Source organism: Acanthochromis polyacanthus, chromosome 12, assembly GCF_021347895.1.
Source record: "Acanthochromis polyacanthus isolate Apoly-LR-REF ecotype Palm Island chromosome 12, KAUST_Apoly_ChrSc, whole genome shotgun sequence".
Taxonomy (NCBI): Eukaryota; Metazoa; Chordata; class Actinopteri; family Pomacentridae; genus Acanthochromis; species Acanthochromis polyacanthus.
This window is the reverse complement of record NC_067124.1, coordinates 17,509,209-17,537,191: the sequence shown is the minus strand read 5'-3', so window position 1 is coordinate 17,537,191 and position 27,983 is coordinate 17,509,209. Positions and strand designations below refer to the sequence as shown.

The following is a 27,983-nucleotide window of genomic DNA, read 5'->3' as shown; positions in this document are numbered from 1 at the left end:
AAGATGTTGGGGCGTCTGGGACATACTCTTCGTCAGAGGAGTCATGCAATTCTGAACTCTAGATAGACATAAATAAACAATGTAACACATATACACGCGTAAATGCACTAAGTTTGATAAACAACGTCATCGAGAGGGATACACGAGTGTAATCACATATTGAAACTTTACTCGTTAGTCCTAGCAGATTCATGTTATTTTGGTATTAGGACAAGTTAGACTCAATACAGCATTCTAACGTAATTCCTTTATTATTTACTAAATGTACTAAATGTAGAAGAGGGGAAAACAGCAAAACAGGCAAGATGCTGCAGCACTCAGGGCAGTCCTCTCAGGTACTGCGCATGTGCACAAATAAAGGGGCGAAATCAGAGGGAGGGAGGGTGGGACCAGCAGTGTTTTGGGAGACGCTGTGATTCAAACTCCGGACACGAGCTTTAAAGCTGCTGTAAAAATGATTTTTTCAACTCTGAGGTTTTTGTTTTCGTGTTTGTTCCAGTTTTTGTGATTAAAACGGAGCATCAAATATTTCAGAGTTTCTGCAAATTCCATTTAACATCTAATTTACATCGTCTGAAGACGACCAGCAGGATGAACTGGACTCTGATTAAAATGATTCTGTTCAGAGTTTTGTGAAGAATTTTTTGGAAATTGACTTCAGACCTGCAGAAACTCTTTGCTCAGTTCATTCTTAACTGTAAATAAATCTGTATTTATTCTGAAACAAACGTGGATGTTTTAAGTTTTAGTTTTTCATGAATTATAACCTGATTGAACAAATAGAATCTGAGTCTGTTTTGAATTCTGACATTTGAAGCTTTATTTGAATGTGTCACTGTTACAAGGAGAGTTTAAGATAAAGTGTAATATAGAGAACGTATATAAGAATAAATGAGTTTCTGCTGAGAATCACTTCTGTTCAAACTGTTTAAATCTTTTGACATTCAGACTCATTTCTGGATTACATTGATAATCTCTGATTTTAATCTATAATCCTAAAGAAAGTTCCTTCAACCAACAGAAAACCTGCTAATAAACCTTCAACACGACATGAGAAGACAGAACTGGAACACAGAATTTGTCAAAATAACATTTCAGGAACCAAAAGATGTGATCAGCTGAAAAGATTCTTTAAACTTTGCTCCCCAAACAGAGCTTTTGGCTGGTTTCATGGACTTCGTGGTAAACTAAAGGCCATGAAAACTAGTTTTAGTTTGTTTTCTGAGATGCATTTTTCTCTGAAGTTTTACCGTTACTGTACATTTACACCTTTACCAGTGTCTGAATTAGCTTCTTCTTACAGCAAAATGAAATTAAACCTTAAAATCGGTAAATTCTCGTCTCTTAAGCTGGAATTTTACTTCTCCGATGAGCCGGCAGCTTGCTTTACGTTGTTTACGTTGCAAGCAGTGGGCACCATGACAAAGCCTTCTGTAAAGGTTCATGACCTCCAACAAGCACTTGTGTACAAATTGAGAGTAGCTTTTGTGCTGATTTTTGATTTGGTTCATAATTTCACAGAATAAAAATATATTACCTGTGAACTCACTAATTATTCTGGACTACCTGCCCTCAGGTAAGCCTGGTGCTGAATAGACAACTTTGTGACAGAAACATTAAATATGATAATCTTTGTCAACCTAAATCTCTAATGTAGAACTGAGTTTGAAGAATTTTATTTTCTGTAACGGCATTGTAGAAATAAACTGAGATCAGACTTAAGTGAAGCTTGTGGTCTATTTAATGTGTATGATTCTCATAGTCTGATTGGTGGAGATCCACTGTTTTTATTAAGGTGTGCAGCTTTAACTGGATGTGACGACATTTGTCATAGTAATGAATGATTCTTTTGTTTCTCCGTGTGTTACTCATAATCTCCCTCTGTATGTCAGCATGTTCGGAGAAGCAGAATTCCAGTGTCAGTGAATCAGTGATAATTTGATTCTGCGGCTGAATGCAAAGAGTCTGACCATCGGAGAGCAAGGCAGGATGCTATGATTGGTCAGGGACAAATCTCAGGACAACATTTAGGAGTCGGCGGCGGCGGCATCAGTGTTGGTGTCGGCAGCGGTGGCGGTGCCGTTGGGACTCAGGTATTCGAAGGCCTTCTGGCTCTGGGACACGAACTGTCTGAGCGGCGTCAGCAGCAGCTCGGTGGCCGACGGACGCCGCTGGGCGACATCAGAAGGGAGCTGCAGGTTCTCCAAGTCAGCACCGTCCTTCAGGCTGGACCGGGGTTTGGTGGGTGGGTCGGGGTTCTGCTGGCTCCCAGAACCTCGGACGGCCCGAGAGAAAAGACTGTGGCGGCGGCGAGGACGACCATCCATCGCCTTTAGGAACAGACTGTTGGCAGAATCACGGCGAGACGAGCTGTCAGACACGATGTCCTCCTGGTTCAGGAAGTCCTCGACCTCCTGAGGAGACGGCTGCTGCAGCTGCAACACAACAACAACGTCAGCAGGACAACAACAACAACAACAATTCCACATCAAAAAGGTCAGAAGGACAACAAAACAACAACAGAGTCAAGGTGCGTGTCCACTAGATTTTCCCGCACGGCAAAGCACCGCATCTGAAAATCGCATGGATGGCGGGCGGTCACTCGCGGGTTACAACATTGTCACATGACAGCGCTTTCAGGTTGACAGTCTGGCAGATGAGTCGGATACAACACAGCGGCTCAGCCACAAACTTTCAGCCTGCAGCCTGTAGGAGGTGCTAACAGCTCATTAAGACATTTTCATTGATGAAGTAAAATATACCTTATCACAGCTGGAAATGTGCCGCATGTGGCATGCTGGCCCATTGCAGTGTGTTTCCAGCTGTGATCTGGTGTGTTTACCCAGAGCAGGCCGCAGCTCATTTCCATAAAGTAGACTGGACTTCTATTTTATGCAAATTCAATGCGGCATGCGGAGGTTCCACGCATCCTGAAACTGTCCTCAAACTGCTAAACTAGCCGGCGCTGACCTAAAACGAGGACAGATTCACCTGCTGCACCGCTTATTTATCGCCTCAAATGCTTTCAGAAATACTTTTCGTGGAAGTGTTTTCGAAATAAAAGGGAAAGTTTGTGGCCAAGCCGCTGTGTTTATCCGGCTCACCTGCCGGACTGTCAAGCTGAAAGCTCGGTCATGTCACCACGTAGCGGCTCGATGTTGCTCGAGTGCTGTCATATGACAATGTTGTGGTCCACTCGCCAACCGTGCGATTTTCAGATGCGGTGCATTGCTGTTCGGGAAAATCGCATCTAGTGGACACGTGTAACAGTGGACATGTGATATATAATTCCACTTGCTGGATTCTGCTTCTGGTTGTTGTTTTGGCTCAGTGGCGCCCTCTCTGGAGCTGTGGTGTGCTGCTGGTGTTGGGGGCACGCCGTCAGTTCCAGAGAGACATCAATGAGGTAGGTCAGAGAGCACAGCACGGGATCACAAATGGTTTCTTTCATGTTATTATTTTGTTTGTTTCTTGAGTATGTGTTAAATATGATCATCCGGATGTCGAGTGGAGAGTGTTTGCACATGTTTTATGTTTTTATGTGTTCTCTTATATGTGTTTGGACATGAGACACTCGGTGAGCTAGCTATGTAGCGACCATAAGCTGAATGGACGTGCTCTTTTTCTTTAGTGTACCGTGCTCGAGATGACTGACCTGCTGACCAGTGGTTCTTTGTTTTACCAGGTACATATTCTGTTCCAGTAATTTATTGTATTGTATAATGTGTGGTATAATTGGCATTGAACACCGTCAGTTCCAGAGAGACGTCAATGAGTGTACCGTGCTTGAGATGACTGACCTGCTGACCAGTGGTTCTTTGTTTTACCAGCATTAAACGGCACAGAGCAGACGATATTGGCCTTTTTGACTCCTTTACTAAAAATAAACAACGCAGAGTCGAGGGGTTTGAACCAGCCAGTGACAGAGTGTTGCTGTGCATGGTTACACACGCACCTAAATACTTGTGTCAGACATGTCTCATTTAATGGTTTTTCTTAATTTTCATGACTATTTCGTTTCAAAACATGTTTTATATTTTAGATTCCTCAAAGTAGCCACCCTTTGCTTTGATTACTGCTTTGCACACTCTTGGCATTCTCTCCATGAGCTTCATGAGGTAAGGGTAGTGTTTGTCTCGGGTGTGTCTACAGGTGTATTTCAGGTATATTCCGGGGCTCAAAAACGTTCATTTTGTCTTCTTTTTAGTACACTAGTTTTGAGTTCTTTTGTTCAGACAAATATAGATTGGATATTCCATGTGTTTTTAAAGCTGTGTGTCTGCACTCACCACGTTGTACAGCGGGGTGCCGTTGATCAGCAGCTGCAGCAGGATCTTGGACAGTTCCTGCATCTCTCGAAGCAGCTGTCGGGTCTGAACCGGCAGCTCTCGCAGCTGGTGGACCACAGTCAGGCCAGCCAACATGGCCGCCTGGTTTCTGACTCTGTTGACTGCGGCGTCTCTGAGACTCTCGACCTGGTACAGCAGAACCACCAGGAGGTTCTGCAGGGACCGGAGCAGCTCATCCACCACATCCAGGACCCGACCCAGACCCACCTGCAGGGGCGAGTTAGGATACATGTGAACATCCCAGCAGAGTGAACCTGACCTGACCTGACCTGGCTCGAGACTGTCTGACACCAACATAGAGTCTGTTGTTCTGTTCATCAGAACCTGGTCCAGCTGGCAGCCTGCAGAGTTTCCCAGCGACGAAAAAGCACGTGAGAACAAACAGTTCCGCTTCATCAGCTTTACAAAGCCGCTGGGTCAGTCCGGGTCATTTCAGACAAAACTCAGCAAACACGTTTCTGCACCGTCTCACGTTCTGTTCAGTTTAATGATTTGTTGTTTTGGACCCAAACTAAGTTCTGTCAAATACTCTGGCTGAATTTTCCATTATCTTGTTTGCAGATCTGATCAGTTTGTATTTTCCAGCCTCAAATACAGAAATCCTGAGACTCCGTTTTAAAGGTTCAGTAGTACTATAGAAGTAACAGACATGAATGTGGTGAGTACAGACAGAATAGTCAAAATTATCCAAAGTAGGGTTGGTATAGTGTCTTCAAAAAGTTCCTGTAAGTATATATGTAATGCCTATAAAAGTATTCACCCCTCTTGAATGTTTCACCCTTTTCTTGCTTCTATACATAAAATCATGGTCAATATAATTTGACTTTTTTGGACAAGAAATTGCAAAAAAACCACTCTTTAAACAGATTTCTACAAAACCATGTAAATTAATTAAGAACATATATGAGTAAACAGCAAAAGCAATTGAAGAGTGCAGTACTCCGCCAAGGCTGCTCAGTCGTATTATTTCTGAAGGATGACATTTTTAAGAAAAACTGGCCTAGTGCTGAGCACAGGTGTGTTTTAATCCGTGTATCATTCGTTCATTCGTTTTTCAAAATAAAACCAAAACCAAAAAAACAAAATAACGACTTGTTTTGCATGTGTGCGTTATGTACGGATACAGAATCGCATGATCTAAATATGTAGCTGGTGACGGGAGTTAATGGGACTCAGAAACACCCCCACAGTTTAATCAACTGTTCCTTGGATCATTTCGGACAGATAAATCCCGATAAGTCTGCAATGGTGGATTTGTAGTAAGATCACAATCATGTGATCGTCAGCAGGTAGCTGATGTAGCATTCACTTGTCATAGTTACAGTGACGCCATGCCACTGTCCCGCAATGATACAGAAATCTTCAGCAAATCTGTGGATCCAGACTATAAGTCACATCACTGCCAAAACCGAACCACTTGGTCCTAGTTTCATTTCTGACTTTCCCTGAAAATTTCATCCAAATTTGTTATTCCGTTTTTGAGCAATGTTGCACACAGACAAAAAGACGGACAGACGTAAGCGGTAGGAAACAGAAACTGGTTTTCATAGGGGTCTAGATGTTGGTGTTGTAAGTGCAGAGTTACAAGTTGCTTCATGTTGATTCATGTTTAATTTAACATCAGATGAGGCTCATCTCAGAAACAAAGATACAGAGATGAGCAATGAACAGAGTTCTGGTTACCGCTGAAGTTCAGTTTAGATATTTGGGTCAGACAGAGACATTTGGTCCCCACAAGTATAGCCAGCACCTGACCACACACACACACACACACACACACACACACACACACACACACACACACACACACACACACACACACACACACACACACACACACACAACACACACACACACACACACACACACACACACACACACACACACACACACACACACACACACACACACACACACACACACACACACGAGGTCTCATTAGTGAAGCAGTGACCTGGTTTCTCTGTAAACGTGACCTGAAACATCCTGAACAGAACCTGATCAGACGAACTAAAACAGAACTTTGTGTTTCTGCAACAATATTCTGTTTATTCTGTATTAAATCAGCTAAATGTGAATCAGCTGGTTCTTTGCTGTAACCACATTTAATGATCAATTTTTTACCTTCATTTTATGAATATTTACAGAGTTCCAGGGCCTTGCGGTACATAGAGGTGGTTTCAGATTCAGCATTTTTTAATGGACTTTTTCTTTCATTTCTGAGCCTCAGAGCTTCATCAGCACAGCAGAGAGACACATTTTAGGATGAAAAACACATTAGAGTTCTGGAAAAAAACTGACACCAGATCAGTTTTACATCCATCCAGGTGTCACAGTCTAAACACTTAATCTGGTTTCTGTTCATTTCCTCTCCAATTAACTGTGAGCATCAGTATTATGGGCTGCATCATAGTTTGAACTGCAGCAGACAAACATTTCTCTCAGAACGAGTTTTTCTTCTGATCCAGAAATTTGCAGCTTCTATATCTTCTAAACATTTTATTATTAACTGTTGGCATATAGCATGTTTAGACTTTCCATTAAGATTTTTGGACATTTTAGAGACATTATTGTTATTTCAGGAATTTTATCACTATTTCTGAGTTTTTATTCACTTTTGCGTCTTTTGAGATTTTGAGTTCATTGCGTTTTTGGTCATTTATGTACTTTTTTTTCTCCCATTCTGATACAGAAATCTCACTTATATGCACCAAACCTTCCAGTTTGTCTATATTCTGAAGCTTTTAATTGAGATGTTTGTTCATTTATCATTCACACTGTAACATTTATTCTAAAAATGTGGAGAAAATGTTCTGTTGACTGTATTTTGTGATTTATGAGGCAATGAAAACAAATGAAAACTTTTAAACTGTCAAAAAAATGAAAGAAGAATTTAAATGTTCAGGTTTCTGTTCTGACTTTAATGCTAATAGGTTCAGATGCACTGAGATAATACACTGTCTGGTCAAAAAAAAGGTCTAATTATTGGCCTGCATCAAGCAAAGAAAACAACTAAGGAGATTTTTGAAACCATTAAATCAGATGAAAAACCACCCAACGCATTATTAAAACCTGAAGGATAGTGGTGAACCATCATCTTGGAGAAACAAATGTGGCTTGATGAGTCCAGATGTACCCTGTTCCGAAGGGATGGGGGCATCAGGGTAAGAAGAGAGGCAGATGAAGTGATGCACTCATCATGTCTAGTGCCTACAGGCCTATGGGGGTTAGAGTTATGATCTGGGGTTGGTCAGGTTCAGCACCATTATGTTCCCAAAGAATGAGGTCAGCTGACTACCTGAATACACTGAATGACCAGGTGTTTACATCAGTGGAGTTTTTCTTCACTGATAGCATGGGCATATTCCAAGATGACGATGTCAGGGTTCATGGGGCTCACATTGAGAATGAGTGGATCAGGGATCATGAAACGTCATTTTCACACATGGATTGACCTCCACAGAGTCCAGACCTCAGCCCCACTGAGAATCTTTGGGATGTTCTGGAGAAGACTTTGTGCAGTGGTTCAACTCTCCCATCATCAATACAAGATCTTGGCAGAAAATTAGTACAACTCTGGACAGAAATAAATACTGTGCTCTTGCAGAAGCTTATCGAAACGATGCCACAGTGAATGAGTGCCGTATTCAAAGCTCATGGCAGTCCAACAAAATATGTGTGTGTGACTTTTTTTTTTGGTCAGGCCGTGTACTTTGTTTGCATATTTGAACATAATGTGAAAATGTGTAATGTAATGTAATATAATATACACTGCTCAAAAAAATTAAAGGAACACTTTGAAAACATCATTATTTCAATGTGGGAGAAAACAAACTGAATAGCATTGATATGGACTGGATAATGTGTTAGGAATGAAAAGTGTCACATTGTTTGATGGAAATGAAAATTATCAACCCCCCAGGAGGGCTAAATTCAAGACAACCCAAAATCAAAGGGAAAAACTGATGTGGCAGGCTAGTCCATCTTGCTGAAATTCCTTGGCAGCAACTCACAATGGTATTCAGTAGTTTGTATGGCCTCCATGTGCTTGTATGCATGACTGACGATGCCGGGACAAGCTCTGAATGAGACGACAGATGGTGTCCTGGGGTATCTCCTCCCAGAACTGGACCAGGGCATCACTGAGCTCCTGGACAGTCTGAGGAGCAACCTGATGGTGTCAGATGGAACAAAACATAATGTTCCAAAGGTGTTCTATTGGATTCAGGTCAGGCGAGCTTAGGGGCCAGCTAATGGTATCAGTTCCTTTATCCTCCAGGAACTGCATGAGTTCTCTTACCACATAAGACTGGGCATTGTCGTGCACCAGAAGGAATCCAGGACCACTGCACCAATGTAGGGTCTGACAGTGGGTCAAAGGATTTCATCCTGATACCTAATGGCAGTCAGAATGCCATTGTCCAGCCTGTAGAGGTCTGTGCGTCCCTCCATGGATATGCCTCCCCACACCATCACTGACCCACCACCAAACCGGTCATGCTGAACAATGTTACAGGCAGCATAACGTTCTCCATGGCTTCTCCAGACCCTTTCATGCCTGTCACATGCACTCAGGGTGAACCTGCTCTCATCTGTGAAAAGCACAGGGCACCAGTGGTGGACTTGCCAATTCCTGTGTTCTATGGCAAATGTCAACCGAGCTCCATGGTGCCAGTCAGCGAGCACAGGGCCCACTAGTGGACGCTGGGCCCTCAGACCACTCTCATTACATCTCTTTCTGATTGTTTGATCAGACATTCATACCAGTGGTCTGCTGGAGGTCATTTTGTAGAGCTATTGCAGTGCTCATCCTGTTCCTCCTTGCACAAAGGAGCAGATACCTGTCCTGCAGATCGGTTGAGGACCTTCAACAGCCCTGTCAAGCTCTCCCAGACTAACTGCCTGTCTCCTGGAATCTCCTCCATGCGCTTGAGAATGTGCTGGGAGACACAGCAAACCTTCTGGCAATGGCACGCATTTATGTGCCATCCTGGAGGAGTTGGACTGTCTGTGGAACCTCTGTAGGGTCCAGGTATCGCCTCATGCTACCAGAAGTGACACTTACCCTAGCCAAATGCAAAACTAGTGAAAAACAGTCAGACAATATTAGGAAGGAAAAAAATGTCAGTGGCCTTCACCTGTAAACTCATTCCTGTTTTGGGGGTTGTCTCATTGTTACCCCTCTAGTGCATCTGTTAATTTTATGAACACTAAAGCAGCTAAAACTGACTGAAAACTTCCTCTGTTACTTACTTGACCAGATCAGTTTCACTGATTTGATGCAATACTTAGATTTAAAAGTGTTCCTTTAATTTTTTTGAGCAGTGTATACATAATGTGTAAATGTGAAACACAGAAAGCTGAACGTGTCGGCTGCTGTTTATGTGAGTCTGAGTTTCTTATCGTCGATCAGCTGCAATGCTTCGAGCTGCACGTAGTCGACTGCAGATAAACATCGTTTGGGTTTAATGAAGCTGCTTTTCCTGACCAGAAACACGTCAGACACGCTGCTGTTTGTTCAGCTTCTCTGCTCTGAAACATCATTAACTCTTCAAAAACTCCTCATTCACTATTCGGCAGCTGTTTAATTGATCTGTGATCGATCGATTGGACTGATCAGCTTCTCTGATTGAGATCAGACACTTGTGTGTTTGGTGAGCGGGCGTTTATGTATCTCTATGAGGGCCTCCCTGACATGAACAAACTGTAGTGTTTTAAAGCAGTTTGTTTCTCAGCTTGTTTTAAGTTAACACTTTGATTTAAACACTTTGTGCACATTTGTGGGCAGTTTTCTTATTGGGACTTCAGTAGTTTTTTGGGAAATTTTGGCAGGCTTGTGGTTTTTAGAGGACAGTTTGTTTTACTTTTTGAACAGTCTAGTAAATTGTTTTTGTCATATTCATTATTTTGGACACTGTGCTGGTTCTTTGAGGCAGAGCGTCTGAACAGTTGGAGCATGGAATGGTTTGATCACTCAGAACCTTTTAAATAAATTTGAAGAAGTTTGGAACACTTTTTGTCTATTGGACAGTTTCAGATTGATTTAGACTTTGATTCCCCGGACAATGGACAATTTTATAGGTTTCAAATAATTTAGTATTTCATATGTGTTATCGTGGGCTGCACAGTGGGGTAGTGGTTAGCACTTTCGCTTTGCAGCAAGAAGATCCCTGGTTCGAGTCCTGGCCTGAGCCCGGGATCTTTCTGCATGGAGTTTGCATGTTCTCCCTGAGCATGCGTGGGTTTTTTCCGGGTACTCCAGCTTCCTCCCACAGTCCAAAAATATGCTGAGGTGAATTGGTTACTCTAAATTGTCCGTAGGTGTGAATGTGAGTGTGATTGTTTGTCTGTATATGTAGCCCTGTGACAGACTGGCGACCTGTCCAGAGTGTCCCCTGCCTTCGCCCGAGTCAGCAGGGATAGACTCTAGTGCCCCCATGACCCTAGTGAGGATAAAGCGGTGTATAGAGAATGGATGGATGGATGTTTGTTATTGTCATCATTTTTGGCACCTTGTTGGTTCTTTTGTGCAGGTTATGGACAGATTTTTGGAGGTTTCTGTGCAGTGTTTGAACTTTCTTTTTTGCAAAATTTGAAGAGTTTTTGTGCTTTAGTGGAAAGTTTGTGGAATAGTTTGGGAATATTTTGATCAGTCTTAATGTTACAAGTAGTTTCAGGAGTTTAGAGCTTTTTTGATCCCGAGAGAGTATTAGAATGTTTGAAGTTTTTTAATGGATACTCATCTGACCTCTGGAACCAAACTGGGTTCAAACCTGAACTCTGAACCTTGTCTGAGCCCTCAAACAGCAGTTTAAACCAGACAGATGTACTCATTTCCTCAGATCTGAAGCTGCTGTGCCAATGTGTTTCATGCTTATATTGTGAAACCCTTCATGTCTTCTGGGGCAATAGCTCCTCACGTTTTCTTTGAACAAACCTCCACCTGTTGTGTCAGTTGAAGAAGTTCCAGTTGAAGATGGAGCTGGATGTTCTCACCTTGTCTGCAGCTTCTCCCAGCAACCTGACGGTGTTCTGCAGCTGCTCTCTGACCTTCATCATTCGGTGGTAAAGCTGCAGGCTCAGAGTAAGTAGGAGGCTTCGGACTCTGGTCCACAGGCTGGGTTCATCATCCTCATCTTCATCCTCATATGCCTGCACCCTCATCTCCCATTCCCGACCTGACAGATAACAAATAAGACAGAAGCAGATCGTTGGTTCTACAGCTGATGAGCAGAGTAGAGAGAAAGTCTGGAGAAGATACATGAAGACAGTTCAACATCAACACACAGACACTCAAAATGACAAAACAAGAAAACCTGACAGCACATAAAGAACGAGAACGAGACTGAAAACAACAAAAACTGAGACACAACATGAGAAAAATAAGACACAAAATGAAAAGACGAGACACAAAACAACAGAAAAGAGATTAACTGTCAGAGACCTTAGAGGCTGTAAACATGGAGAGAATTCAATATCTACAGTAGGTGGAGAGATCTGTTCCAGTGGTGGGAACAGCTGCTTTTTTGGGGGGGATTTTTTTATGCTTTTGTCAAATAAATAAAGAAATTGAACATTTTCTCTGATTTGAATCTTGAATGTCTTGAAAACATGAATAAACACATGAATGACAACATGAATGAACGCATGACTGAACAGCGTGAACCGTGAGCTCAGAGGCAGTCTGCTGACCTGCAGCGCCTCCTGCTGGTTAACCTCAGAAACACAACCAACCCTTCCTCTGTTCTAAAGCGTCTCTGTAACAGGAGCTTTTGTTCTTCTATCAGCTTTCCTGTGAATTAGTATCATCCTTATAAATCCCCTCTCTGCTGTTACATCTGTGAATTAAAACTGATTTCAGTCAGTTTACAGTTGATAACTGTTCTAGTATAACCAGTAGACCACTGCTGGTCACCTGCTGAAACTAATCATGGCATTATTTCAGGTTTCTGATTGGCCAACATGGTTTTAGGGTTAGTTACATCATTTCCTGTTGGTTTCAGTGTTTCTGTTTTTCATGCAGATGCAGACATTTTAATAATAACCAAAGAGGAAATAAACAGCAGCTGACATGTGGACTAAGTCAGTGGTGCTCCTCCTGCAACCTGAATCTACCCTTAACCTAAATCTTTTAACATCATCTAGTGTGAATCTGCTGCTGTTTAACTCTCTGAACCCAAATACCTGCAACCTGCAAACCTTGTTGTCTCTAAAAAAAAAAAAGCTTCAAAATGTCACGATATATCAGTTAAAAATTGTAAAAACTAAAAGCATCAGATTTCTAACTTTCCAAATAGTACTTAAACTGCTCATCTGTGAAGTGCTGCTCTATGAGGAAACTAAAGCTTTAAATATTTCATCAAAACCACTTTATTCTCCATTACTCATCTAGAAGGTTCCCCAAAATAAACAGTTTGTTAGAAGTAAAACGACAAAAATGAGACAAAAAAAACAACAAAAATTACATAAAAGGTACAAAATGACAAAAACAGAGCAGAAAACATCACAAGGGAAACTAAACTGTCCTGCAAGTTCATAAAACTGTAAATAGTTCAATATCTACAGCAATTGAAGACAACGTTTTTTCCAGTGTTTCACCATGTTTTATGGTTAATTCCCACCGTCGCTCAAAGAAGACATCTTTGGATTGTTGGGTTTTCTGTTCTCTGCTTATAATTTGTAAGGTCTATACCTTACTATGCTAAGTTCCGGGGGAGGACATACAGTATCTTGTGATCTGTGCTATGTAAATAAAATTGAATTGAACATCTGTAAAACATGTTGGCTCCTGGTTTTTAATATTTTACAGAGTCAATAATCAAAGATTTTTTTTTCTTTCTCTTGGTTTCCATCATTCCAGCTGTCATAGTGACAGACGACATTTCTCAGTTCTCTGTCCTTCTTCATGTTGTTCTGTTTCCACAGAGCTGCAGGACTTTAGAGTAAAAAATGAACCACAGCAAAGAAAAATGAGACAGGAGCAGAAAACAGCAGAAACAATTTGGAGTGCAGAGTCAACAGAAGAAACTCCACCAGGTGAACTCACGCAGCGTGGGGGGCAGCAGCAGGTAGAAGGCCGTGGCGTCCTCCAGGCGGCTCAGCACCTCGTCCAGACCCAACGCTGCAGCTCGGCCCACCTGAGTCTCCTGCAGCTGCCTCACCGCCACCCAGCCAGCACCGGCCACACGCTCCAACCGGTCCAGAGTTCCATCCAGTCCGTCCACCACCCACAGCTGCACATCATCCAGGGTCAGGAAGAAGGCGTCCCTCAGGTGACTGATCACCTGACAGGAAGAGACCAACAGGAACAGCTCACCAGCTGACCATACAACAAGCACAACAAATACCACACATCTGCATCTGACCCATGTTGGAATGAATAGCTGCATCTAATGCTGGCAGCTAAAGAGCTAATGGAGGAAGACAAATAGAAAACAGTAGAAAATACTGCACAGATTCTAGTATTTGTAGAGAAACTAATATTTTACTAAGTTCTTTAAGTGTACTAAGCATTGATAATGCACAGTTTGAATGTGTTGACGCTGATGTCAGTTTCTCCCTCAAAGTTAAAACCTGCTGAACCAGAAATCGGAAATAATGTTCATTTTCTTTTATCATCTATTTGGCAAAAATGTCAAAAACCTGGAGCCAACATATCAGAAGTTGTCAACACTTGAACAAAAGGAGGCTCCACACACTCTAGATAATTAACTACAAAAAAAAACAATACAGAAAATATAAAAATCCTTGGATTTTTGTAAAATAAGAGCCTTCGACTGAACTGCAGGCTGGAGATGCTGAAACCATAAAATAAGACTTTAAAACTGACTTGTGTGGTGTCTGAAGCATCGTGAGGTGGATCTGAGGGCTGCATGTGATTTTAAGCTGTGAATCAAAAATTTTTGTAATTAAATGTTATTTTCTGATGTGTAGAACAGAACGAACCTCGTCTGCGGACTGGTTCAGGATAGGAAAGTTTCTCTCCAGACGGTCAAGACCAACAAGAGCATAACTGTTGGCAACTTTTACTGCAGAGAAGAAGAGCAAACTGGATTAACTGTGGATGAAGAGACTCAGAACCAGTAAAACCAGAACAGCATTAGTAGTACTAATAATATTATTGGTAGTGCTTGTACGTACTCTGTGGCTCCAGACTCTGGAGGAGCGGAGTGGCCCTTCTCATGGCTTCGTAGGAGATACTACGAATGCCGACCTCGGCCACGCCCCCCACCAGACCCAGCAGAGGGTAGCGACCTTTGACCCCAGAGTACGCCGTCATCACCGACTGCAGCGCCGAGCGAACCAATGGCAGCCGGGAAACTCTGAGCACGGCGCTGGTCTGAAACACCGAGCAGAAACGTCACTAAACCAAGTCCAACAAACTACACTCAACAAAAATATAAACGCAACACTTTTGTTTTTGCTCCCATTTTTTATGAGATGAACTCAAAGATCTAAAACTTTTTTCATATACACAATATCACCATTTCTCTCAAATATTGTTGACAAATCTGTCTAAATCTGTGATAGTGAGCACTTCTCCTTTGCTGAGATAATCCATCCCACCTCACAGGTGTGCCATATCAAGATGCTGATTAGACACCATGATTAGTGCACAGGTGTGCCTTAGACTGCCCACAGTAAAAGGCCACTCTGAAAGGTGCAGTTTTGTTTAATTTTGGGGGGTCCACTCCTCTTCAATGGCTGTGTGAAGTTGCTGGATATTGGCAGGAACTGGTACACGCTGTCGTATACGCCGATCCAGAGCATCCCAAACATGCTCAATGGGTGACATTTCTGGTGAGTATGCTGGCCATGCAAGAACTGGGACGTTTTCAGCTTCCATCAGTTGTGTACAGATCCTTGCAACATGGGGCCGTGCATTATCCTGCTGCAACATGAGGTGATGTTCTTGGATGTATGGCACAACAACGGGCCTCAGGATCTTGTCACGGTATCTCTGTGTATTCAAAATGCCATCAATAAAATGCACCTGTGTTCTTCGTCCATAACAGATGCCTGCCCATACCATAACCCCACCGCCACCATGGGCCACTCCATCCACAACATTGACATCAGAAAACCGCTCACCCACACGATGCCACACACGCTGTCTGCCATCTGCCCTGAAAAGTGTAAACCAGGATTCATCCGTGAAGAGAACACTTCTCCAATGTGCCAGACGCCATCCAATGTGAGCATTTGCCCACTCAAATCGGTTACGATGACGAACTGGAGTCGGGTGGAGACCCCGATGAGGACGACGAGCATGCAGATGAGCTTCCCTGAGACGGTTTCTGACAGTTTGTGCAGAAATTCTTTGGTTATGCAAACCCATTGTTTCAGCAGCTGTCAGAGTGGCTGGTCTCAGACCATCTTGGAGGTGAACATGCTGGATGTGGAGGTCCTGGGCTGGTGTGGTTACACGTGGTCTGCGGTTGTGAGGCTGGTTGGATGTATTGCCAAATTCTCTGAAACGCCTTTGGAGACGGCTTATGGTAGAGAAATGAACATTCAATACACCAGCAACAGCTCTGGTTGACATTCCTGCTGTCAGCATGCCAATTGCACGCTCCCTCAAATCTTGCCACATCTGTGGCATTGTGCTGTGTGATAAAACTGCACCTTTTAGAGTGGCCTTTTATTGTGGGCAGTCTAAGGCACACCTGTGCACTAATCATGGTGTCTAATCAGCATCTTGATATGGCACACCTGTGAGGTGGGATGGATTATCTCAGCAAAGGAGAAGTGCTCACTATCACAGATTTAGACAGATTTGTCAACAATATTTGAGAGAAATGGTGATATTGTGTATGTGGAAAAAGTTTTAGATCTTTGAATTCATCTCATCAAAAAAATGGGAGCAAAAACATATATTTTTGTTGAGTGTAGTTCCACAACTCATCCAAACAGCTATTCTTCAGATCATCTAACCTTTGGTCCAACCAGTTGCAACCAACCAGCCAACTATTTCAGCAAACATCTAAAGAACCAGTTCCAATGAGAAATACATTTAACCAGTTCTACCGACCAACTTCAATCATCCAGTTCCAAACAACATAGCCATCTATCCTACCAGCTCAACCAAACAACCATCCAACAAATCAGTTTCAACCATCCAAACTTTCAACCAACCAGTTTTATCCCCCATTAAACCAGTTCTATCAACCAACCATCCAACCTGTTGCAGCAACCATCCTACTAACCAGTTTCAGTTTCAACGAACCAACCATCCAACCAGCTCTCTACACCAATAAACCAGTTCTATCAACCAACTGACCAACCATTCAAACAGTTCTATCAACCAACCCAACTAATTTAACAAACCATCCACCTAGTGTCAACCAACCATCCAGTTCCAAACAACACAACAATTTAACAATCTGTATAACCAGTTCGACCAACCAACCAACCAACCAGTTCTACCTACCTACCTACCAAACTTTCAACCATACATCCAAGCAGTTCTACCAATCACTTGAGCAACCAGTTACACCAACTAACCAACCATCCAAAATGTTTTAACAAATATCAGACAAATCAGTTCCAACCAACCAAACATCTAACCAGTTCAATCGTCCTACTAGTTGTGGGTAATGAAGCTAGAACCAGGGAACATTCTGGACATTTCAGAGACATTTGTATTTTCACTACTTTAAATACTTCCAAGTATCTTCTCCTGATTATAAGCAATATTTGTACTTGCAGCATTTTTTAAAGCGTAATATTTGTACTGACTCGTTCCTCCACCATGTGCAGATGTTAGACTCACTTTGTGGTGCTGATTAGCCAACATTTCTGGTTCTCCGAACCTGCAAAGGAGAGAACAAAAGATTTGATGACTGGAAGCAGTGTGAGGCAGTCAGCTGCTGAAACTCCACAAAGCTGCTTCCTGTTCAGCTGCAAAGCATGAAAATCAGCTTTTAGTGTGAGCATCAGCAGCTCTGACCACCATCATCTGCTTTCATCGCATTTAGCCTCAGCTCAATCAGCCCTCTCTTTGGGAAATGTTTACATAAATTAAAGCAAAGACATCACGAGGGAACATTTTGCAACATTCTGCACATAAATGATCTGTTTTCACATTTAACCAAACAACTTTTCCAAATCAACTTTTAATTCTGAGAAACGTTTTACAGCAGCAGTCATAAGTTTGGACAAAGGGTTTGTTTTACAGTAAAATCATTATAAAATAAACACTGTGACATCCACATTATTTTCTATCTAAAAGTGAAAAAGTCTTAATTAACCTCGAGGTATTTTAACAACATTTTGTGTTGGAGCTTGTTGAGAATATTTTGCATTTCATGAATTTCCCCGGTGGAGATCAATAAAGTTCATCTTAATTTGCTGCAAATCTTTGGGTCAGTTAGTGTCAATTCAAACAGAATCAATATAATGTTTCTGCAACATCTCAATTTAGTTCAGAGTTTTATCTATTTATTATTTAGGATACAGAACTAGGTTCTGTACGTAATTTTGGCTGAAATTTGAAAATTCATGTTTTAACACCAGTAAATTATTTTATTTTTGCTTTAAAATAAAACCTGTGAAGACATTTTAGTATCTCCGGAAATCAGACTCACACAGACATGAAATATGATGAGGACAGAATAGTTTCCAGCTGATCCTAAATTTAATTTAATGGGGGTGGCATGGCTCAGTGGGTAGAGTGGCCGTCTTGTAACTAGAAGGTTGCCGGTTTGATCCTCGGCCTGTCGTGCTCATGTCAAGGTGTCCCTGAGCAAAACACCTAACTCCTAATTGCTCCTGATGGGTTGTGGTTAGCGCCTTGGATGGCAGCTCCCGCCATCAGTGTGTGAATGGGTAAATGTGACATATGTAAAGTGCTTTGGATAAAAGCGCTATATAAATACAACCATTTACCATTTAATCAAGTGACCCTTAAAAATATAAAACAAGCAAATCCTTCGAATGAGGCCGAAATTTGGTCCTTATAAGTGGATAGAAATGTTCCTTCATGACTGTATCTGGACGTATCAATATTTTAAAAACTTTTTTCAGCACCAAAAAACATCAAGTGCTGTTCCTCTTTTACATCAGAGTCCTTTGCACTGATTTACATATACGGTTTAAAGTCAAAGTGTTCAGCCAAGATGAATAAACCAGATAAATCCAATCAATCAATCAATCAATAAGACAGACCTGTAAGTACAAAGAGCTCCACAACAAACACATGGAGAAATTTATAATGATATTCACAAATATCATTACATATAGGGCGGCTGTGGCTCAGGTGGTAGAGCGGGTTGTCCAATGATCAAAGTGTCGGTGGTTCAATTCCCACTCTCGCCGAGTCATGTGCTGTTGTGTCCTTGGGCAAGACACTTAATCCACCTTGCCTCCAGTGCTCTTCACTGGTGTATGAATGTGTGTGAATGTTGGTGGTGGTCGGAGGGGCCGTAGGTGCGGATTGGCAGCCATGCTTCTGTCCCCACCAGAGTGAGAATGTGTGAGCGCATGGTTGAATGGAAGCAATTGTTGTATAAGCGCTTTGTGTACTCTGATGAGTAGTAAAGCGCTATAGAAGAGCAAATTCATTCAAATTAATTATATAATAAATTATAATAGTCATGAAACAGAATAAGTCTATTTACTCCAAACTAATCAGTAACCGTCCACATATTTGTTCATTTACAATTTTACTACAGTCACCTATTTCTATCTGTTCATCTATCTATATTCCTGCAGTAAGATGCTGCAGATGTTTTATCAGTCTGTGGTAGCAAGTGTCCTGTTTTATTCTGCAGTCTGCTGGAGAGGCAGTATAAAAAACAAGGATACAAGGCGTCTGAACATACAGATTAAAAAAGCTGGCTCTGTGGTTGGAATCAGATTGAACACATTGGAGGATGAGGTGGAGAGACGTGCACTGAGCAAGATGGAGGCCTTTCTGACAAACATGGAAAATCCACTTCATATCTGCCTCAGTGAACAACGAAACATCGGTGGTTGACGGCTCCTTTCTCTGCACTGCAGGACTGAAACATTCAGAAAATCTTTCCTACCATCAGCAGTTAGACTATTTAATTCAAAAATAAACAGATGAGACCCCAGACAATTGAATTTCCCCGGGGGGGATTAATAAAGCTATTGTATTGTATTGTATTTCTGTCCTCAGTTTTCTTGGTATTTAACCGTCTGAACACTAAGACCTCACTGCCAAGTTTTCAGGTGAACTGCAGGCAGTGTTTCCACAGAGCACCGTTTGAAAAATTAGGGTTAAAAATGGAGATTAAGCAATTTGAAATTCTCCTAAAATGAGAAAATCAAACCAATATATGTGTTTAAAATGAAAGGTTGTCTCCTCAGATATGAAACTAGATGTTATTTCATTAAACAAATGATAAACTGCGCTGGAAAAAAACGGTAAAATATAAGGAGCGGGAGGGCTGAAGCCACACCCAAACACACCAGAAAAATAAAAAACACTAAAATGACTGACACAATTCAATATAAAGTATCTTAAACTTTTGTTTTCCACCATTAGGCTGATATTTAAAAACTTTAATTTTTAAAATCAGCTAATTGAGTTTGTTATTTCTGCAGCACATTTAAACCAACAGACCAAAATGTTTTCCATCGCAGAAATAAGATTACTACAGACATGCTGAGATTAGATTTTAAATCTACCACTGTTTTCTTGTTTCTCTGATTTTAATGTTACGTGCTTTAAAATGATTATAATTAGAGAGATTCCATCAGAGCAGATGAATTATTTTTTCTCCAGATAGGATTTTACATCTTTCCTGAGGAGATATTATTTTATGAATAGATCAAAAATTCATTCTGTCCACAAAGTTTCCCCACAACTCCTATCAAATGCAAAAATCTTCAGTTTAGAGAGAAACCAAAGAGAAGTAAAATAACGTACCTGAGGAATGAATTCATCTTCCAGACAGAGTGCAGGTCTTCAGAGGCTGAGAGGAAGAAGAAGATGCTTTGACTTTATAACCTGCTGGGGAAGGTGTGGAGGTGGACATGAGCGCTGTGACTGGCTGGAGCGTGCTGTGATGTCACTGTGTCTCTGACAAATCAATTAACTCTGAATCAAAGGATCATTTAGCAGGAAAACCCCTGAAAGCCTAGAAAATTAATCGCTCCTGGTTTCACTAAACAACAACCGAACTGGTGATCAGCGGGTTTAGAGTTTCTGAATCTGATCCGTCCAGAGACAAATATTTATCACAACAATGAAGTCCTGAACCAAAGAAAGATTTATAAACAGGAAACAGGTGAGCAGTGATAGAAATCAACCCTCTGAGTCATTTCTCTGCATTTTCTGGTTAATTTTTCAATCTAAAGTCCTGCTGCTCTGTGGAAACAGAACTACATGAAGAAGAAGAGAACTCAGAAATGTCTTCTGTCAGTAGGACACAGAATGATGGAAGAAGTCTAAAATCGTTGATTTTTTATTTTTACAAAACTGTAAAAAAAACTTGGACACGTCGCGTTCAACATGATTCCACAGATACTAAAACTCTGAAGTAATGTTGTCCCCACATACTGTAGATATTGACTATAATTGTCGTCTCCTCTCTGCTCCGAGGAAACACTGAAGTTCAACTGAAACACTGAGTGTTGGTTGAAGATGAGTAGTTCAAAGACTGACAGAATGTTGGAAATCTGCTGATTCTGGCTGATAAATTACACCATTCCTCTTTAACCCACTGAATGATTTAAGGGTTCAGAGAGTTGAAATTAATATCATTGCTCCATCAGTGAGACATCTGACCGAATTTACATCAGAGCATCCAAAAAAATACACCATTTACACCAGATTCTGGGACAAAATAGTTTCTTAACTGTGAAGTTCTGACAGACTCAGTTTCAACCACCAGTCACATATTCAGGTGAAATGAAGGCAGCGTTTCCTCCGAACAGAGAGGACAAATATCGTCAAATATCTACATTATGATCAGACATTAGTTTTAACATCTGAGGAAACATGTTAGATGTGATGGTTCAGGATTTTATATTTCTGACAGAAGACATTTCTGAGTTCTCTCTCTCCTTTATGTTGTTCTGTTTCTATAAAGCTGCAGGACTTTAGATTGAAAATGAACCACTGTGGAGGAAAATGAAACAGCATCAAATAAAACAGCCTGAAACAGGGTCCAGAGGATTAATAAAACAGCTGGCTGGACTTTCACCAAAAATTTTTGATCTAATGTGACCACAAACTTACTATTGTGGTAGTCTGAGCTGTTATTTATCTTTATTTATGACGATTTTAACCTTTTGGTTATCGTTGCCCTTGTTCATCCTTAACTGAGAATCAAAGGAATGAAGGTACTACAAATTAATTTGTTATCCAATCATGAATCAAACAGAAGAAACAAACAGCGGCTTGTTTTTCAGGCGCCATATTTCACAGCGCAGGAAAGGAGCGACCAGGCTGCTGGTAAATGTGGTATTTAACTGACAAGGATGACGTGAAGGCCATGACGCTCTGCTCATGAAGGAATCAGTGTTTGTTGGAAGCGTCCATGTGACTCTGCTTCATCAAACTGCATCTGGTGGTTTGTGGTATAAAGGGCAGCCCAGACAGAAGCAGAGTTCTTCATTTTCTTCTCAGATGTTTCACTGTTGAAGTGAGCTGCTGTTATATACAAATACAGACTTTGATGTTGTGAGACGATAATTTATTATTTCTGTATTTTTAAAAGTAGCTGCTCACACAATTACTGCTCCCATTACACATGTTTAACTTTACCATTTGTTTTTCAGTCCTTCCTTCTGACTGGAAATCAGCCATAATCATCCCTCTCTTCAAATGCGGCTCTGGTCCCGACCCCAACTGTTACAGTCCAATCTTCATCTTGCCTTGCCTGGCCAAAGTCATGGAGAGGCTAGTTCACAAAAAGCTAAACCATTCATTAACTCCACCCATACCCTGTCAGATTTGCAGTCAGATTCAGAACTGGCCATGGGTGCATCATCGCTATCCTGAAGGTCCTTGATGATATCTATACTGCCATGGACAACAAGCAGGCCTGCATAGTCACCTTCATAGACCTGGCCAAGGCCTTCGATTCAGTAGACCACACGATCCTTCTGCAAAGGCTCTTTAGCATTGGCCTCTCCTTAGGCAGTATTAACTGGTTTGCCAGCTATCTTATTAATCGTCTACAGCGAGTAAAGTCAGAGAACTTCATGTCAGGACCTTTTATCATCACTAAGGGTGTACCTCAAGGCACCATCTTGGGCCCACCTTTGTTTTCCATCCACATAAAGGATGTGGCCAAAGCTATTGGTGCCTCCTGGACACAAGTCTATGCTAATGACACCATTATTTACTCTACTGGCCCATCACTTCACTCTGCTGCATCTAAGAGAAGATAAGATAATCCTTTATAAGATAAGATAATCCTTTATTGCTCCCCACGACCAGGTAAAATTCATATTGTTACAGCAAGCATATTTAGCAGATAACATAGTATTAATAATAAAATAGTAATAATATTAACAATATGTACAAGGATAAGAAATGAAAAGAATAAATACCCTTCAACCCAGCCTTGCTTCAATTGAGGAGTCTTTTCAGGACCTTCGCTGGCACTTCAATTCCAACAAAACCAAATGTATGCTATTCAACCAGAAAAACAGTGTCTCCAGCCCCCCAAAGATCATCTGTGCAGATGGCTCAGATCTGGAGTTCATCAACTCTTACTAGTGCCTTGGCCTCTGGCTGGACTCTTCACTTTCTTTCACTTCTCACATCGATATCCTACAGGCTAAAATCAAACTCAGACTGGTACATACTCTGCCAAAATCAGTCTTGTGAAGATGACCATCCTCCCCATGTTCGACTACAGCAATGTCATTTATAAAATGGCTCCTAAATGTACCCTTGACAGGCTTGATGCCCTCCGTCACTCAGTCAATCAAGTTTATTTCTATAGCACTTTTCATAGAAAAAGTAACACAAAGTGCTTAACAAGTTAAAAACAAACAATATAAAACAATAAAAAGACAATGCCCCACATCCCTCCCAAATCCTGCCCCACATCATACTTCGGACGGGACGGGACGGGACGGGACGGGACGGGACGGGACGGACGGACGGACGGACGGACGGAGGGACGGACGGACGGACAGACAGACAGACAGACAGACAGACAGACAGACAGACAGACAGACTTTTATAACAGAAATAATAGTGCCTGTTGGCACCAGAAAGAGGAAACACCATCATTGAGAGCCGCCCGCACCCGGGGCAGCAACAGGCCCCAGCAGGCCCAACAGGCCAGCTAGCTCCAGGGCCATTAGGCCCAGGCCCTGCCAAAGCCCCAGATGCAGACGGCTCCCCACTGAGGAAACACTGGAATCTAAAATAGACGTGTTGAAAATAACAGGTAAAACTAAAAATTAAAGAATAAAATAGCTACTAGAAGATAAAGAATAGTAAAATAGTAAATAAATAGTAAAATAAATGGTAAAATAGTGAAATAATAATATAGTATACAAAATAATAAAATAAATATAGAAATAAAAGCAGAACCAGGGAATAAACAGTATAAATCAAGGGATTAAGATAAAATAAAAGTATTATGTAAAAGCCAGTTTAAAAAGGTGAGTCTTGAGCCTGCGTTTAAAAGTCTCTACGTTCTCTACAGCCCTCAGGTCCTTTGACAGGCTGTTCCACAGGCGAGGGCCGTAATGTTGAAAAGCTGCCTCGCCATGAGTCACTGTATTCACCTTGGGAATTATCAAAACGTCAGTGCCAGAGGACCTGAGGGTCCGTGAGGGTTCATAAGGTAAAAGTAGATCAGACAAATATGAAGGCCCAAGACCATTAATACATTTAAAAACTGTTAGAATAATTTTAAAATCTACCATCCATCTTGTAACCGGTGCATCTTTCTCCATCCACCATTGTGACCTTTACAAACTCGTGGGTTGGCCCTCCATTCACACCAGTCGACTCCAGTACTGGCTTTTACTCCTCTACAAAACCCTATCAGGGTCTCTCCAACCTCCTACACCCCTCCCATAACAACTACCACCTGAGGACCAGTGATTTCAAAACACTCTCTATCCCCAAAGTTGGCACTGTCTTTGGCTGGAATTCCCTTGGCTTTGCAGCAGCAATCGGTTGGAATTCCCTCCAAAAATCTCTGGAACTGTCATCGCTTCCATCACCTTACACCATTAAGCAGAAGCTGCAGCAGACCCTAGCTGACCGCTGCACATGCTGACTGTTTTCACTGAACTGCTGACATTAACTTAGGGTGTTTTTAATCTCTGTTTAAACCCTTGTGTGTAATAATATTAAACAACATCTAAGGGGATAAGTAAGAGATTAAAAGAAGAATATATAATAATAATAATAATAATAATAATAAATATTACAATGACAGATTAAAATGTAAATAAGTCAGTTAAGTTAAAGTAATATAAAAATTAGGTAAATGAAAGATTTAGAGTAAAAAAGCAAAAGTATAAAACAAAGTAAAATCTTAAACATTTTTGAAAAGCAACAAATACTATAATAATATACAAGATAAAATAACAGCAAGTTAAAAATATCAATATAAAATAACATTTAAAATATAATTAAACAATAATATAAAAAGAAAATAAAACTAAAAACTGAAAAACAGTAAAACAAAAACATGTATAATATAAAATTTATATAAAATACAAACATAGAACATACATTTAAAAACAAATGCTAAAGTTAACATTCTGATACAAAAAAACTGATCAATAAGAAATTATAAAGAGAGGAGGGGTTCCCCAAGGGTTATGAAGTTGTTCTAATTAAAAGTAAAATAATTTAAATCTGACCAGGTTGATGTTTGTTGTTAAATGAAGTTTGAAATAAGATGAAAGCGGTTTAAAAGTTCTGACAAACTTCACGGCGCCAGGCACCGAACAGGTAAACTCACCTGGACCCTCAGCAGAGACTCACCTGTCCGTCCGGAGGTTCGGAGGCTGGTTCTGGTCCGCTGCTGCTCTCCATCTTCGGCCCGGACACCAGGAGCCGACAGAAGCGGCTCTAAGGCAAACTGACACAAACCACCGAAAGCTAACGCGGAGCCACCATTTCTGCTGCTTCTTCTTCTGTGGTGGTTGTTGGCGCGTACAACCGGAAACCAGCAGTAAAATGGGGATGGCTAGTGTGACGTCATGGACCACTTCCGTGTCCAAGCCGCGGCGTACCGAATGAAAACACAATGGCAGTAGCGAAAGAACCGGTCACCTTTTTCACTGTGACATCTTATTTTGCGGATTTTCCGAAGTCGGTAAAGCGAGGTCTTAACTCTTACAACTCAAACAGAGTTGTAAGAGTTAGTGTGCTGGCAGGTGGTTTTAAAGGGAAAGTGCAGGCGTCAATGAAAAGGAAAACGTACAGTGTTGAGGTGAGTAGCTAAGTAGTGTAAGCTAACAAACACAGGATGTCAGAAATAAAGCTAGCTTTATCATCTGTGTGAGGTTAAATGTCGTTTACTTGGCTTTGTTAGAGTTGTTATGTTAGATTTGAAAAGTATACTCTAAAGATTCCCAGCAGCACACTCTAGCGCTAACTTCTGCCGGGAGCACATGGCTAATTTGCATATGTAAATAACTACGCATCTCTTTACACTAATCATGAATCCATAACAGTTAAAACAATCTTTGTCAAACATTTTTAGCAAGTCAGTCAAAGTATTGGACTCAATTAAATCCAAGTCACATAGACCCATATCCTAGTCAAGTCGAGTATTTTGGGCAGATTGGTCAAGCAAGTCCAAGTCCCCAAAACTGGGACAAAAGTCTCCCTCGGCAGACTTTATTCTTATAAATTAAAAGTATAAACTTATTATCAGAGACTTTAATCTCGACCACTTTTAGTTTCTTTTGTAATGTGGCCCAAACACTCCTCATAACACAAAAAGATAACATGATTCAAGCGGCTAATACGAGCTAGCGCACGTTAGCTCCCGGCGCTAAATGTATTTTCTAAGATTAGAAATCCAACTTACCTTATCAGTGTCAGCCATCTTCTCTTCTCCTTTTCGTCCAGAGGAAAGTGGTTGAAAGATATCGTTTTATTTACATCATTTCTATTGTTGCAACACAGGACACAAAACAGCACCATTATATCGTTGGTTTGGTAGGACACGGAAGTGACGTTTTTGGACACGATGACGTAGTTACTAGCCATCCCCATACCAACTAAAGCATTGTCGCCGGGCGCGCAAGATGGCGCTGCTGTGAACGGTCGGAGTTTTCAGGGCTGAGGAAAAACTCTGGACAAACCTCACAAATGACAGCTAAAATCCAGTAGAGTTGCTAAATGGATATTTAAATGTATATAGAACAAGACAACCCCTTCAGACTACACCGGACGACTTAAAACTTTGCCAGCAGCAAGACCGAGCCAGAAGCTAATGTTAGCCAAGATGCTAGCCCCGCTTCCAGCCATTGAGGAGACCGTTGTATCCACGGACATGGAGACTGAAAATGTGAGAGAAAAACGACACCGGATCGCTACTCATTCGTATGCTTGTACCTCAAAAGAAAACGGTGAGTGTGACTCTGGTCCAGAAACACCGATTAAGACTGGAGCATCCAAGAAGAAAGCTAAGCATAAAATGGAGAACGAAGCGCCGCTGTCGCTAAGTGAAGTGCAGGACAACATTATTCGCGCTCTCACCATAAAGACAGACGAAATAAACGGCACCATGAACGAGATCAAAAAACTGGTGAATAAAAACACCATGGACATTGAGGACTTAAAGAGGTCTGTTGAGCATGGCTCACTAGAAGTTGATGGTTTGAAAACAGAAAATGGTATGCTGAAGAACAAATGCCAAACTCTGGAAAAGAAAATGGAGGAATTGGAAAAGAAAGTAAATGATGCTGACTCATACAGCAGAAGAATGAATTTGAAGATATATGGCATTCCTGAAGGTCCAGGGGAAGACATTCGCTCCAAAGTCATGAATGTCCTCCTCGCTGTCCTGCCAGACAAAAACAGAGTTGAAGCTGCAGTGGACGTGGTTCACCGACTTGGAAGACACAGTGATGTGAATGGCGGGAATACTGCAAGACCAAGGCCTGTCATAATAAGATTCTCCAAACGGGATACAAAGGATGCAATCTGGAATGCAACAAAGAAAAATGCCTACCTAAAAGCACACCACCTGTGGTTCAAGCTGGATCTGACAGCTGCTGTCAAGGAGAGGAGAGAGCTTCTGTGGCCAAAAGTGGACAAGGCAAGGAAGGAGAACAAAGTCTCCTACTTCGTGGGAGCTCGTGCTTTCGTGGATGGGAAAGAAATTTTTCCTGACTGAATAAACTGGTAACTATTCAACTGGTCAGTTGGTTAGTAATATCCTTCAAGTATGACTCAAGTTTCTTATGAGGAAAGTTTCAAACTTTTGTTCCAGAGATACGCTCGTGATTTATGCACTTTTTTCATTGTTTTGTTCTAAAAGTGTAGAAAGCAACTCAAAATTATTCCAAGTGAGAAGTCCATTTTGGATTAGAATTCATTAATTCATGTCTATTTCATTGTTCTCTTTTAATGCCAGGGGTCTACGTAATATGTTGAAGAGGAAGTCAGTATTTTTGTATTGTACAAGCAAACGCCATGATTTTTACTTTGTTCAGGAAACACAC

The 27,983-nt window shown here is 41.4% G+C and overlaps 1 protein-coding gene across 1 annotated transcript; it reads right to left on the bottom strand.

The window, feature by feature from the left end:
* Positions 1–795: 795 nt before the first annotated feature.
* Positions 796–20,587, bottom strand: plin6 (perilipin 6). Its single transcript, XM_051957378.1, has 8 exons — positions 20,245–20,587; positions 17,122–17,161; positions 14,490–14,688; positions 14,295–14,377; positions 13,396–13,633; positions 11,346–11,527; positions 4,290–4,556; positions 796–2,435 (listed from the first exon to the last, which is right to left on the bottom strand). The coding sequence occupies exons 1-8, from the start codon at positions 20,259–20,261 to the stop codon at positions 2,028–2,030; spliced, it is 1,434 nt and encodes a 477-aa protein (XP_051813338.1). The 5' UTR covers positions 20,262–20,587; the 3' UTR covers positions 796–2,027.
* Positions 20,588–27,983: the final 7,396 nt, after the last annotated feature.

Bases quoted from the DNA above. Each gene is read 5' to 3' on its own strand.
- plin6 (XM_051957378.1), bottom strand. The intron at 11,528-13,395 runs GTGAGTTCACCT...GTTATCTGTCAG, and splicing joins GCTGCTGCCCCCCACGCTGC to GTCGGGAATGGGAGATGAGG. The intron at 4,557-11,345 runs GTGAGAACATCC...TCGCCCCTGCAG, and splicing joins TGGGAGAAGCTGCAGACAAG to GTGGGTCTGGGTCGGGTCCT.